Consider the following 19,886-nt stretch of genomic DNA (forward strand, 5'->3'; position numbering starts at 1 on the left):
CAGGACCATCCCGGGATTAAGGGAAATCCAAAGTTGTCGACGAATAGATAATATAGTTTGTGCTCTCATAATTTTAGTTCATTAAATAATTATATAAAACTATTTGATCCGGTACATGTTTGGGAATGGTTAACTATCAATAAGAATGTGCTCGACAGGTATGTATATAGTTGATTGAGTGGTTTGTGATATATTGGTTGAATGAATATACATATACATGTTTGATGATATTATACGTTTAATAATGATGATATTTTCCTTATTAACATTGTTGGATAGAGTCACGGGAATAGTTGGCATGACATAGGGTCCGTATTGATAAGTGGGAGATCCAACGCTATGCACGTACATACTGTGATAGTTTTCTAATACCCTGGGGTCGAGAGCATATCACCCTCTCAAATACTCTTGGGGTACGAGCATATTCTAGTGTGGATGATGGGATCAATGCATTTATGCCCGATTAGCATTTCAATGCATATTTGCTATGATGGTGGATTGATCTGTATATCCATTATTGTATCTGATTTGGCTAATAGGGATTAAAAATGTAATATTACTTATTATATACATGTGTAATTGCAATGTGATAAAAATGTTGAAATGTTACATGACATGATATGTTAAACTAGATACAAATACCTTGAGGTGCATCAAAAATTATATCGAATAGGTGAGCAAAGCATTGATGAGAATCATTTGAAATGGTAAATGAATTATTGGTATATATGTATCCTTAATGGTAATGTTGAAATGGTTGGTTGGTTAACTCATTTCCGTAAACTTAGTCCGTAAATATTTAATATGAAGGTTTACGGAGTTGCTATAAATGTAATAGCCTGAATTTCAACGATGTCGAAAATAGTGGTTCGAGACCATCAAATCTGACAAATGAACTCGTAGATTATATTATTTAATATTTACGAGCCAAATGTAGTTTTTAAAAGATTTTTGGAATAATAAATTGTGTTTTATAAAGATTTATTTGGTCAAGAAATTGAGAAAAAGAGGTATCGAGATCTCGATGTTATAAACTGAGCCATAAATATTTTTATAAATATTTACGGAATGTCAATAAGGTAGTATTAAAATTTTGTTAGAAAATTTTGACGTTTAGGTGGTCAATTAAATAAAAAGGATTAAATTGAAAAATGTGTAAAAGTTGCTAAAAGGATTAAATAGCTCAATTGTAAAATGATGAAGGACCTAAAGTGAAAATAAGACCAAATGAGATATTTTGGGCGGCAATAGCTGAGAAAAATCAGGAAATGGGTGAAATAAGGGCAAAATTGGAAAATTGTCAAAATTAGCTAAATAAAAATGGGACTAAATTGGAATATCTAGAATTCTCTTCATTTCTCTTCATATTCATCAGCTGAAAAACAGCCATGGAAGGGGGTTCAAGCTGGTTTTCATTCTATAGCTTCATGTAAGTTTAATTCTTGCTTTCTCCTTGAAATTTCTATGTTTTTGGAATTTTACAATTGGGTCCAACTTACTATTTCATTAGTTTTTGATTCCATGGTTAATTTTTAAAGTTTTTATGGATGAGTGCTGAAATAATATGATGAATAATCATAGAATTGAAGCTTTACTTTTGGTATATGATGATTTTATCAAGTAAAATTGATAGAAATTCATTTTAGGACCTAATTAAGAAAGAGTTTGGAATTAATGTCTAATGCTAAAGTTCTGATTTTTAGGGGTTATGAAGAAGTTTAAAATGATAGAATAAAGTATTAATTGAGAAAAATTAGCTCAATTGAGGGGTTAATTGAGCAAGGACTGAATTGTATAAACTGTGAAATTTGAGGCAAAATGGAAATCAACATTTTTCACTAAAACTGTTTTGGACAGCAGCAGTAGTGTAACTTTGAAAAATCACCAAAAATTTTATAAATCGAATTATAGGATGGATAAAATATGTAATTAAAGCTTATTAAGTCTAGTTTCTTATAAAAGAAACGATGTAAGCAATAGAATTGTGAATCATGAGATATAATAAATTTTATGAGACAAGGTCAGAATGATTTCGGGTTCCCCTATTTTGACTTTGGAAAATCATAAAAAATTGGATAAAAATAATTAAGGGCTTAAATTTATATGTTTAGAATCCTTAATGAGCCTATTTTCCATATAAATAAACAAAAACATCATTTGAATCTTTTACAAGGATATAATTAATTTTTAGTGAAGAAGAGTCGGAACTGTTAGACAGCAAAACAGGGGTAATTTTAAAGAATAAAATGTATTTATTGGCTAAACCAAAATTTTTTTAAATTTTATGGTAAGAATATATATGAGTTTAGTTTTAGGTAAAATTATCGGATCTTAATTTAGAGTTATATAGCTCCAGATATAAATAATTTAGTGACTATGACACAGATGGACAGCTTGAATATTCATAAAAGTAAATAATAAAGATTATAGATAATGTTACTTACAAGTGTGTTATATACATTAAGGATGTGGAATGGAGAGGAGGAGGAGGAAAATATATATGAATATCCAGGTAGCATGGCTAATTTGCATGTTTTAGGCTTAAGGACTGAATTGAATAAAAGTAAAACTTCAGGAGGTAATTTTGTAAAAATGTAAAAAATGACCAAATTGAAGGAATGAATTTTTTTATTATCTAAATTAATAAATTGAATGAAATTTTCAATTTAAGATCTGGTGAAAATTGAGAAAATGGTAAATTACCAAAATGCCCCTTAATCTTGATATTTCTGCAATTTCGCCAAGTAAGTTCATGTAACTTGAATTATATTCTTAAATGCTTGAAATGCATGTTTTTGATATGAATATGATTTGAATGTTCATTATATGAAAATTGATGAAACATTGATATATTTGATAAAATGGGAAGAAATCCGGTTGAATGAAAGGAAAATTGATGGATCTCTCGAAAAGGAATTGATGGTAAAAGGATCTAGCACGACAGTGATCCTATCCTGATATAGCCCTCCAAGAATATGTGGAAAATGGATTTAGCCGGACAGCTAATCAATTAGGGTCAATTTAGCTTTGGATCGTAATTCGGATCCAAGCTCATTAGAGTAATTGTAGTTGCAGGAGATTTAGCCCGGACCGTAATCCCGACAATACTCTATGAGTTTATATTACAGGATTTAGCCTGACCGGTAATCCCATCATAAGGATGAGGTTCGCAGGAGTGTGCTCTCTGATATGGAATGTGTAAGACCATGGTTGAAAGATACCATGGCAACCTGATATGAAATGTGTAAGACCATGGTTGAAAGATACCATGGAAACCTGATATGAAATGTGTAAGACCATGGTTGAAAGATACCATGGCAAGGTGATATGAAATGTGTAAGACCATGGTTGAAAGATACCATGGCAACGTGATATGAAATGAATAAGACTATGGTTGAAAAATACCATGGCAACCTGATATGAAATGAGTAAGACCATGGTTGAAAGATACCATGGCAACATGACGGGAAAATGAATAACACCATGGTTGAAAGATACCATGGCAACATGACAGAAAACGAGTAAAACCATAGTTGAAAGATACTATGACATCATGTCGAAGATAAATAAGATCGAAGAAGAGAAACGCCAAGATATCTATTGAACAATCGATATTCGTGTAATATGTATCGATGGCATGGTTATATGAAATGGTTGTGTGAAATGTTTACGGAATTGGTCATATGGAAATATATGTACAAAATAGTTGTATGAAATAATTAAGAAGATAGATAAATGAAATAAGTATAGGTACATAGAATTTAATTTATGTTAAGTTTAATACTTAACTATTACCAAATAAATATATACAAGATATAAGGAAATGGTGGTGCATGAAATATTGATATAACGAAATGAATGATATATGCTTATGAAGAAACAGAAGAGAATAATATATTTTGTGACATGTACATATATAATTATCTTTGATATGTTGATACAAGGAAATTATGTAAGTTGAGACTATTATTAAACTCAAGAGTGATATGTTGAGAAAATAGGTATATCAATGTTGAATTTATATGAAATATGTGCAAGTATACTAACAATGTTGTTGTTTGACGCTTAGACAAATGCCAAGCTATTGATTGAATGGTAAAATGTTTAATTATAAGGAACATTGAAATGGTAAGTACTTAGATGAAAATATAATTTAAGATTTTGCGAAATTTTTTATGATCTCAATTTTATTCCAGTTGGTTTCTAATGTATGTTTTGGGCTTCGAGGGCCCAATAGAGAGACGTTATGATTATTTCAAAATATGAATAATAAATGACTCAAAATTATCTGAAAATGTTCAGTAAACTCCGGTAATGCCTCGTACCCTATTCTGGCAATGAATACGAGTAGGGGGTGTTACAATAAAAGTATATTGATGTTTGGTCCATCAAATTTATCAATCAAATAGTTAATTTAGGTGTAGGGACTAAATTGTAAAGTCCAATCCCTATAGAGTTTTAATTGTCTAAAGGCTTGGGACTTAAATAGTAATTAATTAAAGGTTCAAAATCGTAACTAAACCATTTTTAAATAAGTGTTAGATGATGGTGGTGACTTATGCATTAAAACATGATTAGTTAAGTAAGATTAATTAAAAATAATCAAACATAAATTATGGTATAAAACCCATTTTCAGTGGAAACAAACCGAGAATTCTCTTCATCCCCTACCTTTAAACTGTCCACCACCATAGAATAGAAAAACAAGAAAGCTTCCAAAGGTTTTAAGCATTTGGCCATACATTTTAAAGTGAATTCATGTTCTTTTCTTGTAATTTTTATATATTTTAGGTTATGGGAGGTTGATTTTGTAACATTCCGAAATAGGGCCTAAACGGAACAGTGGTTGCGAAACCACAAATTCAGGGTAAAAAAAATATATATATATATTTTATTATTATTTTGAGGTTCATGGTATGATTACATGATTGTGTGAAAATTTCGTGATAAAATTCTATGCATAAAGTGCTTAAATTGAGGTTAGGGACTAAATCGAATAATTTGCAAAACTTGCATTCTAGAAGTTTTTAGTATGAAATTATTTTGGAATATTAATTAGGAGATCTTAAATGGTAATTTGACCAATTTTAAGTTCATGGAAAAATTAGGACATGGAAGGAATTTTGAAAGTTTAGTAAGGAGGGCATTTTGGTCATTTGGTTATTAACATTAATAAAAGGTAAAAAGATGATAAAATTGTATCATCTTCTTCAAGTTACCAGCAGAACCTTACCTCTCTCCATAGCTGGGGTTTCTTCAACTTTCAAGCTTCATAGTAAGTGATTCCAAGCCCGCTTTTAATGATCTTTACGTTTTGAAGTCCCAAGAGTTCGATAAAGCTTATGCTAGCAATAATTTAAGTTAGGAATCAAATTTGGAAAAATACCCATAGGTGAAATTTGTGTATTTTGATGTTTTATGATGGAATATGAGGTTTTAAATTATGTTAGACAACTTGTGCTACTTGGTTTTAAGTGAAAACGAGTAAAAAGGCTTAATCGGTAAAAATACCTAATAGTCATAAGTACATGTTAGTGTGTGAATTTTATGTTACCATAGAAGGAAAAATGATCAGCATGTCATAAAACATAAGAAAATAGGATGAAGTTTAATTTACGAGCCTTGGGGCAAAAGTGCAAATATGTGAAAGTTTAGGGGCAAAAATGTAATTTTTCCAAAGTTTGAGTAAAGGGTTGTTTTGATAAATTTTGATATTAAATAAGCTAAATTTGCTATTATAGATCAAGAAGAGTGAAATTCAAGAGTAGATCGGGGAAAAGAAAAAGTAAAGGACTAAATTGTAAAGTTTAGTCACATTTTGTATCGAGATAAGTTTACAGTAAATAAATGCAATATTCTTTTATTTTACATTATTATTGTCAATTTCCAGCATTTATATATTTATGTTATGAAAATATTTAAAGTCAATTTAAGGTGAAGTGACAGAGGAAAAGTGTTAGAAAGCCGGTTGAACCCTAGGAATGTTAGGATATTAAGGTTGACAGATGAACGAAATGAGCCATGTAAGTCCATATTAGAAATATGGCTTTGGAGACAGGATTGAGCCATGTAAGTCCATATTATTTATGGCATTGGAGACAGGAATAATTCATGTAAGTCCATGTCAAAGACATGGCATTGGCAGGATATTGATAGAGCAGAACGACCCTAGTATCCTTAGTATTCCGAGTGGTTCAACGGGTCAGGATACGAGTTAAATTACAGTGAATTAACAGCAAAGGAAAAGTAGATTATACTTATGAAAAAGGAAAGGTCAGGTAAGAAAGAAGGTAAGAGAATAAAGAAGAAGATAGAAATTGAGAAGTAAAGAAATTTATGATGTTAGATGATATTATGCATAATTATCCATTATGTTGAATGTTGTGATTTATTTGCTTGTAAGCTTACTAAGCCTAGTGCTTAATCTCTTTATTTTCTTCTTCTTATAGTACTTATCTAGCCACTCGGGGATCGAAGGAAACGTCGGAGGCCGATCACACTATCAAAGAAATAACTCGGTATAATTAGACGTTTTGTTTTGTGTATGGCATGTATAGAAACTTAGCCACTTTTGGTATAATATGAACAATGAATGATGTGTAAATACTTGCTAGTGATTAGCTAATAAAAATGGCCGATGATATGCATGTTTATTAATATGTATGATTGAATGGTGATTATCACATGAAAATTATGAAAAATGTGAAAGTAACCTAAAAACAGATTCAAGTAACAGCAATGACGTAACTTTGAAAAATCACTAAAAATTGCATAAACATAGTTTGAAGATGAATAATATATGAAATTAAATCTTATTATGTCTATTTTCTTATGGAATAAGAAAAATAGGTAAAGGTATTATATTTCATGATATATCTGAGTTTTAGTGAAACAGGGTCAGAGCGATTTCTGGAACCCCTGTTTCAACTTTGGAAATTCACCATAAATTGTACAAAACTAATTAGAAGGTATACTTTATATGGTTATAATCCTTGTTGAGTCTAGTTTTAAGAGAAACAAACGGCTTAGTGATATGAATTTTGTACAGGAAGAAACATGGTTCGTAGTAACAAGAGGTTAGTGCAGTTGAGTTTTGAAACAGGGGAAACTTTAACTAATAAACTGTACTAATTGGCCAAGTCAAAAATCTATGAAAAAAATTAGTAGATAGATATATGAGTCTAGTTTCAGGAAAAATTTACGGATCTTAATTTCGAGTTTCGGAACTCAAGATATGAATTTTTAGGCGACTACGACGCAGAATGGCAGTACATTCCGAAATGCTTAAATAAACAATTTAAACCTATTTAAGGGATAGAATAAGTTTAGTAATGCCTCGTGCTCGATTCTGGCAATAGTCTCAGGTAAGGAGTGTTACAGATTTAGCTAGCCCATGTACCAATTTATAAAATTGTTAAAGTTTTTGAAAATTGTCATTGTTGATTTCTTGAAGAATTTGGTGTGAAATTGATAGATTTTAAGCTTAGATTATGAAAAAGACTAGATTGTAACATTTAATTATTAGTTTTGTACATAAAAACTAAAATGAATAAAATGTGATTTTTTTTAAATTTCGGTATAAATAAAGAGTATAGGGTCCTTAATGAATGTATGCGAAATCAGTTTTTAAACCGAGGCTCAAAATTAAAAGTATAAAATTGAATAAAAATATAAAATTTTAGGGGTGCTAGAAAAATGAAATTATATAGGTTTATGGCATGACATAATATGAAAATGTTTGGTATTAATGGATTGTATAAAATAATTGATTAGATCAAGAACTGGATCCGAGTGGAGTTAGTTGAGGAAAAACTAAATTTGTTGATTAGTCCCTAAAGAATCAGCTTGTTCGGTGTTGTGATAAAGTAAGTTCATATGGTATTTATTTACTTGGGTTGTTATCTATTTAAGTTGTATATGTATGTTTGGTTGTGGAATAATTAATTGAGGATTGGTATGAAAAGTTAAAATTAGACTGAATTGAAATGTGGTGTTTGTACATGTAAAAGATGCCCGTGTGAACTTAGAAAAAGTTAGGATATGATTGGTATGCTAATAGGGTCTTGTGCACGCTTGTACAAAATTTATTACAAATGTTATTGAGGTCCAACATTTGTTACAGATTCTTCAAGTGAATGCGACATAAGTTTTGCTCGGACGAGTAACCTAATCTGTTGTTATAAAGGTTTAGCCCAAATGAGTAACCTGACATGTATATATTCAACTCGGACTAGCAATTGGTGTGGTGTAGATACCAGTGTATCCGAGTCTGTTTATTAGGGTTCATCGGGAGAAACAGTTTATATGAAAATGAGAAATTGAAACGGAATGAAATGAACTTGATATTCAAATGGAAAGTTATTGAATGAATTGAGGATGAAAAATTGATTGGAGTAATGCCTTTGACATGTATGTAATTATATTATCCCTTGATGAAATGTGAATTTGAGATTGTACCTGATGTGACATGAATTGGTATGTTAAGTACTTGTGGTATCATATTGTATAGATTTTAAGTAAATGCTTACAATGTTGGTGCTTTTTATTGTCATGTCTAGCCAAATGTTGTGTCAATCTAAAGCAACTTAGAAATGTTAGGCATAAATAAGGTAAGCTATGTTTAATACATATGAACACACTAAGCATCCTATATGCTTACCTTGTTTTTTTTTCCTTTCCTTGTAGATTATTACCTTGCGAAACATAACAAGTCGGATCATTTCGAAGCTCACACTATCACCGAAATGTTAATAAAATGTTTATTTTAGTTTCGGGATTGTGGCATGTATATAGAGATAAGATGTTAAGGAAATCTTTCTTTTTCATCAGGTACTTTTGATGTTTGTGGCAAGTGTTAAGTTGTATGTAAAGTGGTATGTGACAAATGATGTATGGTTTAACTATGGTTGAAGTTGTTTAGTTGATGATTTTAAACTTGAATATGTCACATAGGTATGCTAAGAATTACATATGAAAGGAAATAGGTAGATGGATTGAATATGTTTTGGTTTTGACTATATATATATATGATGCCATTTGAATGGTCATATACTTGATGTCTTATTGACATTGTTCTAGGTTAAACAAACATGTTTTGGTAGAACTGAACATGATATATGAATATGTGTATTGAAAGGTTTGGTTAGAATCTTTGAATTAGGTACCAAATTGTGCATTTTTACCAAAAATAAGGTTCACATCACGACCACGATTGTCAACGTCACAATGTGGTGCCAACAATGAGTAACGTTGTGACATCAGAATGCTTGAGGTCACGACGTGACTTATTGTTTCGACAACGTCAAGATGTGGGAGATGTGAGGTTGCGATGTCAACCCTGAATTTTCCAAACCTTACAATTTGATTCTAATTCAAGCTCAGGTTGACAAAAGAGCTTTCATAAACTCATTTAAGAAATGAAAATGAGTGTTTAACATATATTGAATGTGATCGATGTTTAATCGCATGTGTGATTGAATAATTACTGCTTATTTGACAATGTAGCATTACATAACTCAAACTCGACCATCGAATCGGGTGAGAGGTGTTACAACTTTCTTGTTACTTATTTCTATTTGATTTTGTTATGTTTTTAATTAAATTTAAATTATGTTAGCACCACTGAGTAACTATTACCTAGTGTATCGATTAGTTTGTTTCCATGCGTAGGTTTCGGATAAAAGCTATAAAAGTTTCTCGGTCAAGCATCCAACTCTTACGCTTAGCTTGGAAACCATTATGGTCATATTTTTATGTCTATGTATGCTTGAAGTCATATGGCATGTACCTAGGTTGGTATGTTTGTTATCTAAGTTAGTTTTGGCATTTCTTGTGAGTAACCTATAATGTTATAATCGTTGAATTTTATCTTTTGATTACTAGGTAATTAAGTTTGATTATGTGAGTTTGAATGTGCAAATTGGTTGGTTTAGTAATGTTATGTTGGAGGTTATGATTTGGAAATGTTTGAACATTTTTAGATAGGTTAATTGGAGGAATATGTCTTGTGGTATATTTTAAGTATGTTTAGGTTCATTTGGTTAAAGTTTTGAACACTTAAAAGTGCATGATTTTAACCATTTGAACACAGAGTCTCGAGACAAAAAGAACATGTCTCTAGACCGCTAGAACAAATTTCATTTAAATGTTGCATTTAAGTGCTTAAGGCATTGAGACTTATTTGTATAGTCTCAAGATAATTATTCCTAGGTCTCGAGGCAAGTAGTCTTTGCCTCAAGACAAAAAAAAAAAAAACATTAAAGCTAAATAGATATTGTCTTGCTTTAAGACTCGAAACAAGAACCTATTGTCTTGAGACTTTCAAACATAGAAGTAGAAAAAGGAAAACATGGGAGGTTGGTCTTGCAACTAGGTCTCAAGACACAAGTTGTAGTGACTTGAGACATATTAACTTCGAAGCTAAAATTCCCAAAATAATTTATGACCTATCTCGAGACATAAATTTGAAATTTGACTTTTGAATTTGGATTCAGGTCTTAACTTTGAGATTAACTCTTACAACCTCGTAAATTGATTAAATGAAATCAATGAGTGTATAAATGCATGTGTAGGAATTATTTTGACAATTGATTTGAACATATTTGTGTTATAGTAACTTGAGTTACTTCGGCAATGTAATATGACATGACACATTCAAATTTAGTGATCAAGTTGAACGTGAGATATTTCAATTTTGATCTTATATATTTTTATAAGCTAAAAAGAAATTACGAATAAATAATAAATTTAACCCTATTAATTCTTATGAACTCAATGAGCTATGTATATATATAGATAATATTATATAGATATACAAATTCTAACATATTAAAATTTATTATAACCTTATTTATTTCCTAGAAAGTGAAAATATATATTAAAATAAATTTGAAAGTAGCTCATGGCTCTCTTAGGAGTTGGTTTTATATAATATATCTATGAATATAGGTTCTATGTAAATTATAAATAAAATTCAACATAAATTTGAGTATAAATTATATTCATGATTATTTTAAAATAGAATTTGTCTTCTTTTAATTATTTTAATTTTTTCTCAATTTAGCAACTCTAAATAAAATAATTGTGCAAGTTAATTGTTATCGTTAAAATTTTTATTTTCTTTTAATGAATTGCTTACATGGCAATAAGTGATTGACACAAACTTTTTTTTTTTACTTTTGATTAAAATTTAGGAACCTATTTATAATTAATCCAAAACTTTTCTCCTTCTCTTTCTCACATATATATAAAATATATTTTTTATTATATAATTACATAATTATTATTTTATTTATATAAATAAAATAATTATTAATTAAAACAATAATTAAATATTTTCAGCCACAACAATTAAACATGAAGCTTAAAATTTTATTCCTGTCTATTTATTTAACTTATTAAACGAAAATAAACAACAAAATTCCAACTGTTCATCAGACATCAAAATCTTTACTCACTGTATTGCGAATTAATTCTTGGCTATACATATACATATTATATATATATATATGATATTGGAGGGGGAGAAAGCAAATGAAAAGTTGAAAACAAGAGAAGATCAAGTGGAAAAAGAAAGCAGAACAAGAAAATGGCAAATGCAGACCCAAGCCAGAAGGTTGACTACGTTTTCAAAGTAGTGTTGATCGGTGATTCAGGTGTGGGTAAGTCTCAAATTCTTGCTCGTTTTGCTAGAAACGACTTCAGCTTAGATTCCAAGTCTACCATCGGAGTTGAGTTTCAGACTAGAACCCTCCTCATTGAGCACAAGAGTGTTAAGGCTCAGATCTGGGACACTGCTGGTCAAGAACGGTAACTTTTCATGCAAATTCATACCTTTTTCCCTGCTTCTTTTTTATTTTTTCTCTTCTTTTCTGGGTTTTTCGTTTTATGTGCATTTGCATCTTTTTTTCTTGTTCTTTCTTACACTTGCAATTTGTTTTGTGGAAAGATATGAAAAAAGGATTTGTTTTTGGTGAAATTTTTTCTGGGTTTTTCGTTTTATTTGCATTTGCATCTTTCTTCTTCTTCGTTCATAGATCTGTATGTTTGTAGATAGAATTATTTTGTTCTGCTAGTTTTACTGTGGACTGATAAGACATGTATTGATTGTATTTAGCTTGTCTAGATGGATGGTTGGTGAGATGTTTGCCATTTCAATCAGGAGTGGATTGGATTGGATTTTCGATGGATGAATTGTATAGTTACTGTTGATCGTGTATATATATATATATATATATATTTCCTTTTATTTTTAATGATGGCCATGGGATTGGTAAACATTTACATGGATCTCGATCACAATCTTGACATATCAGTTGAACCTTGGTGTCACCTTTATTGCAAAGTATTGTATTGTATTAGATCCTTGATCTCATAAATTTTTAACAGATCTCTGGCCTACACATTGAAAAACATGTGCTTGCAGTAGCTTGCGACCGGTGTCCTTGAACTTGAGCCGTTAAGTTGCAACCATTTAGATATTTATCGTATTAGCTTGAAAATGAATGTTCGGTAAGGTATATAATGGTTTTGATCCTGTCTGATCTGCTGGTCTCGTCCAGGGCATTGGTTATTTGGTTATGGGGATTCCTTTGGTGGTATTATTTTCCTGGTTTGAATACAGTTTCAAGAGTAGTCGATGATTTTGCTTCTTTTCTTATGTTATATTGGAACAGATACAGGGCTGTTACGAGTGCATACTATAGGGGTGCTGCCGGGGCAATGCTGGTTTATGATGTAACGAAACGCCAGACCTTCAATCACATCGCACGCTGGCTAGAAGAGTTGCGTGGTCATGCTGACAAGAACATTGTTATAATGCTGGTTGGGAACAAAAGTGACCTCGAAAAGCAGCGGGAAGTCTCAACAGAGGATGCCACCGAATTTGCTCAAAAGGAAGGACTATTTTTCTTGGAGACCTCAGCTCTTGCAGCGAAAAATGTTGAGACCGCATTCTTAACAGTGCTTACTGAGATCTTCAACATAGTGAACAAGAAAAACCTAGTTGCCGGTGAGAATCAATGGAACGGCAATGGCAATCCCACGTCACTAGCAGGCAAGAAAATCATCATTCCAGGTCCAGCTCAAGAAATTCCAGCAAAGAGCAACATGTGTTGTAGATCATGATGCAATTGGATTTATCACCTAATGTCAGTTTCTTTCTTTCACATTTTTATCTGCTTGTATATTTACATTGCTATAGCTTGCAAGGGCAGCTAATTAATTGAATGTTTTTGAGATTGAGGAATGATATGAAACCAAAATTTTGAAGCTTCAATAATAGGTTCCATTTATATTGTATTTTTATTTCACTCTAGTTCTTAGCATCACCTTTTTTCATATAACAACATTAAGGATTCCCTCTAATTACATGATAAGAGTTCAAACATACAAATGGCCAGATAAAATTGCATTTGACAACTTTGATAGCGTGAACCAAATTGTTTGTTAAACTGTTATGTTCCATTATACCTACGGTGACAATAAATAAACCTTAAAATTTCTCAATAATAATCAAAGCTTCGATCTAGCAGTCAGTAAGTAAGACCTTCAAATTACTAAAGTATCTATAGAACCTTGAAACTCTTTCATCTTTAGTCCTATTCACTAGCATTGGTATCCTGTATTTTCATTGCTTCAACATTGTGATCCTCCAGTGGGGTTCCATTTTCACCACTCATATCTTGTTTCTTATCTAGCACGCCAAGGCTTTCGGGTGCCAAAGTTCCATTCTTTTCAGTCTCCATGCGTGCTGAAAGCCTTTCCAGCAGTTCCTGGCAGTCCATTGCTGTAACCATCACACTCAAACTCGACCGGCCTTTCCAGCAGCCAATGGCTATTGCCAATGCATCTGCTTGGATATGGTCTGATAATGATTTGTCACCCGCCAAGAAAAGGTTAGGAAGGGAATCATGGAAACCAATTGTTCTGGCAGGAAGGGCAGATCAAATGAAGTTACTTACCTTCTCTCAAAACAATCACACAGCAGCCTAACATCAGGTCTGCTGCCTTCTGACCGAAATCAGCATCAACAAAGTCAGCAAATTTGATTGATTTATATTGCAAAAGATGCTTGAAATCTGCTGGGGAAGCATACAGTATTTGTTTGGTAATGTATGGGAGAATCACAGGCAACCCTTCTGATGAAATCCTGAATGAGCATGGTGCCGAGGAACCTTCTCTAGATGATTGGCGCTCCTATTTTTAGAACAAAATCAAATAAAATGAGAAAAAGAATCCTCAGTGACTCAGAAGCAAACCAGGAAATGCAAATTCTGATAAAATGAAAATTTCCTTACGGAAAAATAAATAGGGCAATTAAAAGAAAAAAATATATACTCACAAACATCTTCAAGCCAACGGAAGTTATCTTCAGTTGCTGTCCAACTCGAAAATTCAAGTCCAAAACATCCTTAACTGATTTTGAAACATAATAAATTCTCTTCACATGGTTAGCATCCTTGTTTCTTGTAACAAGGTGGCCAGTGAAAGGGAAGGATTCATCAATACCATAAAATGTCTTAATGCTGTTTATTATAGTTTCATCTTGGAAGAAAAGAACGGGGTCGACGCCTTTCCACTTGCTCTGAATCTGCAATTTCCTCTTCTCTCCTGTTTTTGCAGAATCGGTTTTCTTATCAGCTGCTTCAGAAGAATTGCTCTCTGGAGCACCTCCAGCTGGTTCATCATCAACTAAATCCGCTTCTAAAGCCACCTCAGAGATCTTTTCATCAACCTCTGAAGTCTCTTCTGAGATCTTTTCATCAGCAGCCTCCAAAGCCATCTCAGAGATATTTTCTTCAGCCTTTGAAGCAACTTCCAAGATCTTTTCATCTGCCCCATCCACAGAACTAACTTCTAATCCATTAATTTCTTCAGTAGCTTGGTCTGACAAATTTTCATACAGTTCACTTCTAGTTGATAATTTTCCTTGTGAAGTAGAAGACTTGTCAGGAATTGCTGCAGCAATCATTATGAAACCAATTTGTAAAAGCCCAATAAGGCAAGCTAAATGAAAGAGAAGAGCTAGGGAATCAAAATTGATAGTTTTAATTTACCTGGCAAATGAGAAACTTTGTGGAGGACAGCAATGAAAAAGGCTCCTGTGTTCTGATCATGAGGCACTATCCTCATGCAGCGTTGTAGTGGGAGATCAGAAACTTCTTCCTCCAAATCATCAATCGAAGAAATGGTATCATCAGGCTGAACTACATCTTCAGCATTTACACTTTCACCATTCTCACTCTTCTGGTTGTTGTTAGTTAAATCCGCATAATTTTTGCCAGAAGGGAACATGCTAGGAACAATCCCATTTCTTTGCAACTTGCGAGCATCCTTGTATGATGGTAACCAGACTCCCTTATCACGTACCTGATGAACACGTAAAACCTTATCACATGAAAAGAAGAAAATGGAATGTTGAAAAGCAAAATCTTCATGAAAAGTATCATATTATTGTTATTAGTTGGTAGTTAGACAATCTTATCGGGAGAGCATTTCAAACATAAATATCCAGACCCTCACTTAGGGAACAAATATGGAACATTTAGTTAACAGATAAGGCACCATATACTAACCTTCCATTTAGTTAGACCTGGTCGACGAATTAATTGAGGCAGTTCATTTGAGACATCAACCAGTTCAACAGACCCTCCACATCTTCGTAAAATCTGAAGCAAAAAGGGGAGACAAAGGACTTGTTTAAACACAAGTTAAAAAACCCAGCAAAATTGAATGATGAGGAAAGAGTAAGATCAAGAAACTGAGGGAAAAAATTCATATATATATGGATAGTAAAACATAACATAAAAGTGTAGGAGTAACTACTAAGACCAGGGTTAAAAATTTTAAGTTCATCTAAAAAATGCTTTAATTTAAATATAAAACCACAAAATACATGTTTAATAACGAACATCTTATCAGCTACCTGAACTCAAACTGAACAACCAATTCATGCTTTAGTTTACTGACCAGTTCGTATCTGTTAATGTTTTACCATCACTGGCAAGACTCTATCAATAAGCTTCCATCAAAGATTCATCTTGGAGGATTGAATTACACTAATTACTTTAATCAGCTTTTCAAATTCACATGACAATTAGAAGTTGCGTTGTTTCATCTTTCTTAAAATTCATCTCGCTTTGACATGATTGGTTACTTTCACAAATTGGGATCCTTCTAGGGCCTTAAACTTTCATCTTAATGCAGCTCAACACATAATATTTTAATGGGTGTTATTCTTTTCCAAAGAGGAGATGATATTCTAAATCTCTGATTCAATTAGCGTCCCTATATATTACATTATTGACCACGAAAATAAAGAGACATCTCTTTCTCTCTCCCCTCTCCCTCTCTTTTTTAAAAAGGTAACTCCATTTTCTAAAAGACAAAAGTAAAAACAACCAAAGAAGTTACTTCGGTTTAGTGATTTTGTCTCTTGGGCAGCATAAATTACCTCAGCAACCACAGCTTCATTTTCAACTGGATTCATGGAGCAGGTTGAGTAAACCATTCTTCCACCAACTTTCAACAAAGATAGACCTGCCATAGAGCAACAAATTAGAGACTGGAACATCCACTAATTAAAAATTAAGGTCTTCTATAATTGATAACATCCACTAATAAAAGTCTAAGTTCTATAATTGATACCTCGCATGGCAATGTGAATCTGTAGGCAGTGAAGTCCATTGCCCATTCCTCCATTCCTGTATGAATGCACATAAATAAGATCTTATGAAATGTGATATTAGCAAGTGAAGGGATGCGAAAGAAGAGAAGGCAGAGCAAGAAATGGCGAACCATTTACGCCAGATATCAGGAGCCTTGCGGAGAGTACCATCACCACTGCAGGGCACATCACATAATACACGGTCAAAGAGAAGTTGAGTAATGCTCTGCTCCAAGTTATTTGTTGTTTCTGAACCATTTGAGATATTTTTGTGGGAACGGCAGCCAGGGAAGTGTTGACCTTCATGATTTGTAACTATCAGGTTAGCAGTGCACATTCTTTTTGTTTGGTGGATGAGAAGGTTACATCTTTGTACATCAAGATCATTTGCTAGAACCTAAAGCAAAAAACAATGAAAAATTGTTATAGATGTCTGTGCATATAACAATTAATTCAGCATATGAAATAAGGGGTAAGAGTTGTTATCCGAGCAGGCCAAGACGCTACCCAAGCAATGCATGATTATATGGTGATGATGGGCAGACCAACTAAAACCCAAAGTTCAGAGAAAAAAAAAAAAAAGTAAACAAACCATGCCATCTGGTAAAAATCGTCCTTTAGCTGAGTGGTATATAATTTCAAGCAACTGAAAAGTTTTTGAACCGGGTGCTGCGCACACTGCACAAGGGAACAGCAGAAAATAGTAAACTATATTTCCAACATAGATCAGATACAGTTTCTTAACTAAAATTGCACAAAATAAGGGGGTGATGTTTAGAAAGAACATAAAAACAATGAAAGTTGCTTACCATCAAGTACAAAATGATCAGGACGTACATCAAGGAATAGAGGAGGCACCTACATCATGAACAAGTGGAATATCAGTCAAAGAAAACAGTCAGAAACTTCCCAAATGTATAACAGCAAAGTACTTGCAAGTGACATCCACCTACCATGCTGACAGCCTCCTGTCGACTGATGTTCCCTATTTCAGTTTCAAGTTTCAAAAATTCATGAAACCTGAAAGTTATTTAACCAAATCATGAATTGTCTAATGACCATACAATAATAATAATAACACATAACTTGAGCATGGAAACCATTTAAAATCATACTAGGCAGCTTGGACATAACATATATGCTTAGTATATGAAAAGCAACAAGGCATTAACATGACAAAACCAGCACTTGTAAATCACATAATTGATATACAGGTAAAATCTAGAAGACATTGAAATGTTGCAAATGCATCATATCAGTCTTCCTCTTTGCTGAAATAGAAAAGATATAACCCAGATAAGATAAGCATTAACTTATATATACAAGTAAAATTCAGATAAGATAAGCATTAACTTATATATACAAGTAAAATTCAAGAACATGCAAATAACTCAACCCGAAGAGTAAGGCAAATTGACACTGTGTAATCATACAGGATTGCCGAATACATGATCATGTAAAACGACCTACCTCTCAAGAGTTTGGTTTTTCCTTAGCTGCATGCGTGAAAAATTCGATTGCCAAGCAAGGTTATCAGGGTACCAAGGCAAAGGTTTTATAGGCTCCAAATCACCCCCTTCAATAGCCTGCCAAAAAAAAAAAAAGAGCAAGCAACAAGGCCAAAAGACAGTTACTTACAATACCATTTAATTAAGATATCCATAGCACAAGGAAAATTCAGCAACGCACTTCAGCTTGAAGAGATTTCATAAAATCATTCGCTAACTGTGAACGAATATCCTCACAAAATTGGCTACTGCAAAAGATTAGTAAAGATATTACTAAGCAGAGAAATGATTGTTTCACAATCAATCCTCAAACCCCAAATCTTTAACAAGTAAAAAAAGGAAAGAAAAACATACGTGGCATTAATTCTGAAAGCAGCAGGTAATGGTTTTCTAAGCATTTCCATGAAAGCATCCCATTCCTCAGGAGAAACAATCCTTTGTTCCTGCCAGAAAAAGAAATTACATAAAACACTTCCATCTTTCACATATAGATGAAATAAGAAAAATAACATATAAAAACTACTTTGTAATATTCATCAAAGGAAGGGTTTTGAGTAGCAAAAGGCTGCCAAGCAGGGTTATTGGGGTCAGATGAAGACTCGGTTTTTGGTCGTTTCCAAACATTTTCTCTGCTTTGTTTAAAATGTTTCCTTTGAGTACGAGACCCTCTTCGACCTCCCATTGTTTCTGCTTCTTTAGTTGTTCTGTAAGATAGTGGCCGCCGCTGAGGTTTTGAGAGGGTGAGATTGAGAGTGGGATCTGTTATACTTTTTGCTCTCAGATAATTAGTTACAAAAGAACATGGGCTTACTACTGTTTATTTTTACAACATGGCCCATCTGGTCTGCCAGAAACGGCCGAAAGGCAGTTTTTGAAGGATGTAGATATTGGTCCTGCCATGTCTGAAACCTAATCCAGTAATTGGCTGCTGTTGGATGGTTGACGACATTGAAGGTTAGCTAACAGGCTACCTTTGAAGTTCGCCCAGGCCCAATAGTTAGAAATTGGTCGAACAGGGAATTGAAGCTCCCCTGGTTTATTACTTTTTAGGATAATTCAATTTTGCCATGAAAGTATTTGTACTTCTCTTTAGCTTAGCAAATACCGCTTTGAGATTGATACCAAGTTTAGTATCGATTTTGAAAAGTGTTTTTAAAAAATTTGATTAAGATTTTGAGAAATAAAGTGTTTAGTATTGTCTTTAAAAAATATTTTAAAAAAATGAGATGTTTGCATTTAAATACAATTTAAATTCATTAATATTACGATATCTTAATAGAATATAAAAAAAATTTATTGTAACTTATCATTAGTTGATATGTGAAATAAAAATTTTAAATGTTTTTAAGCAATTAATATTAATTATTTGTAAAACTCAATATAAATATATATAATTTATATTTTTGAAATAAATTTTAATAGAAAAATATTTTTACATCCAATATAAATATTACATAAAATACATTAAATTATAAATAATAGTTACTTTAAAAAAGTTTTTCCCAAATGCAAAAGCACTTAAGTTTTATAGCTTCCAAAACTGCTTTTGAAAAATAAGTCTACTTTAAAAAAGTTAATCAAAGTTCGAGTCATATCGTTAAGTCTAATTTTTCAAATGTTGCATGATATCACATCATCAAACTTTCATATTTTTACAAATTTAAAAGTCAAAATCAACTTAAAACATTGCCAAATTTTTTTCACCATTTTTA

At 32.3% G+C, this 19,886-nt stretch overlaps 2 protein-coding genes and 1 long non-coding RNA gene across 3 annotated transcripts; 2 read left to right on the forward strand and 1 right to left on the reverse strand.

Annotated features, from left to right (window-relative positions):
- Positions 1-5,192: 5,192 nt before the first annotated feature.
- Positions 5,193-6,657, forward strand: LOC128289438 (uncharacterized). Its single transcript, XR_008279081.1, has 2 exons — positions 5,193-5,275; positions 6,450-6,657. It is a non-coding gene; the product is annotated as an uncharacterized LOC128289438 (long non-coding RNA).
- Positions 6,658-11,379: 4,722 nt separating this feature from the next.
- On the forward strand, positions 11,380-13,279 carry LOC108467058 (ras-related protein Rab11A-like). The gene is made up of 2 exons (XM_053023952.1): positions 11,380-11,808; positions 12,675-13,279. Exons 1-2 carry the CDS (start codon positions 11,588-11,590, stop codon positions 13,123-13,125), a joined length of 672 nt encoding a protein of 223 aa, XP_052879912.1. The 5' UTR covers positions 11,380-11,587; the 3' UTR covers positions 13,126-13,279.
- A 141-nt stretch (positions 13,280-13,420) lies between these two features.
- Positions 13,421-19,088, reverse strand: LOC108467056 (uncharacterized). The gene is made up of 15 exons (XM_017767521.2): positions 18,698-19,088; positions 18,529-18,617; positions 18,356-18,422; positions 18,137-18,252; positions 17,620-17,686; positions 17,476-17,524; positions 17,259-17,344; positions 16,798-17,063; positions 16,648-16,703; positions 16,454-16,539; positions 15,576-15,668; positions 15,057-15,369; positions 14,342-14,958; positions 13,962-14,196; positions 13,421-13,864 (listed from the first exon to the last, which is right to left on the reverse strand). The coding sequence occupies exons 1-15, from the start codon at positions 18,854-18,856 to the stop codon at positions 13,599-13,601; spliced, it is 2,565 nt and encodes an 854-aa protein (XP_017623010.1). The 5' UTR covers positions 18,857-19,088; the 3' UTR covers positions 13,421-13,598.
- Positions 19,089-19,886: the final 798 nt, after the last annotated feature.

This window comes from Gossypium arboreum, chromosome 2 (assembly GCF_025698485.1).
Source record: "Gossypium arboreum isolate Shixiya-1 chromosome 2, ASM2569848v2, whole genome shotgun sequence".
Classification (NCBI taxonomy): domain Eukaryota; kingdom Viridiplantae; phylum Streptophyta; class Magnoliopsida; order Malvales; family Malvaceae; genus Gossypium; species Gossypium arboreum.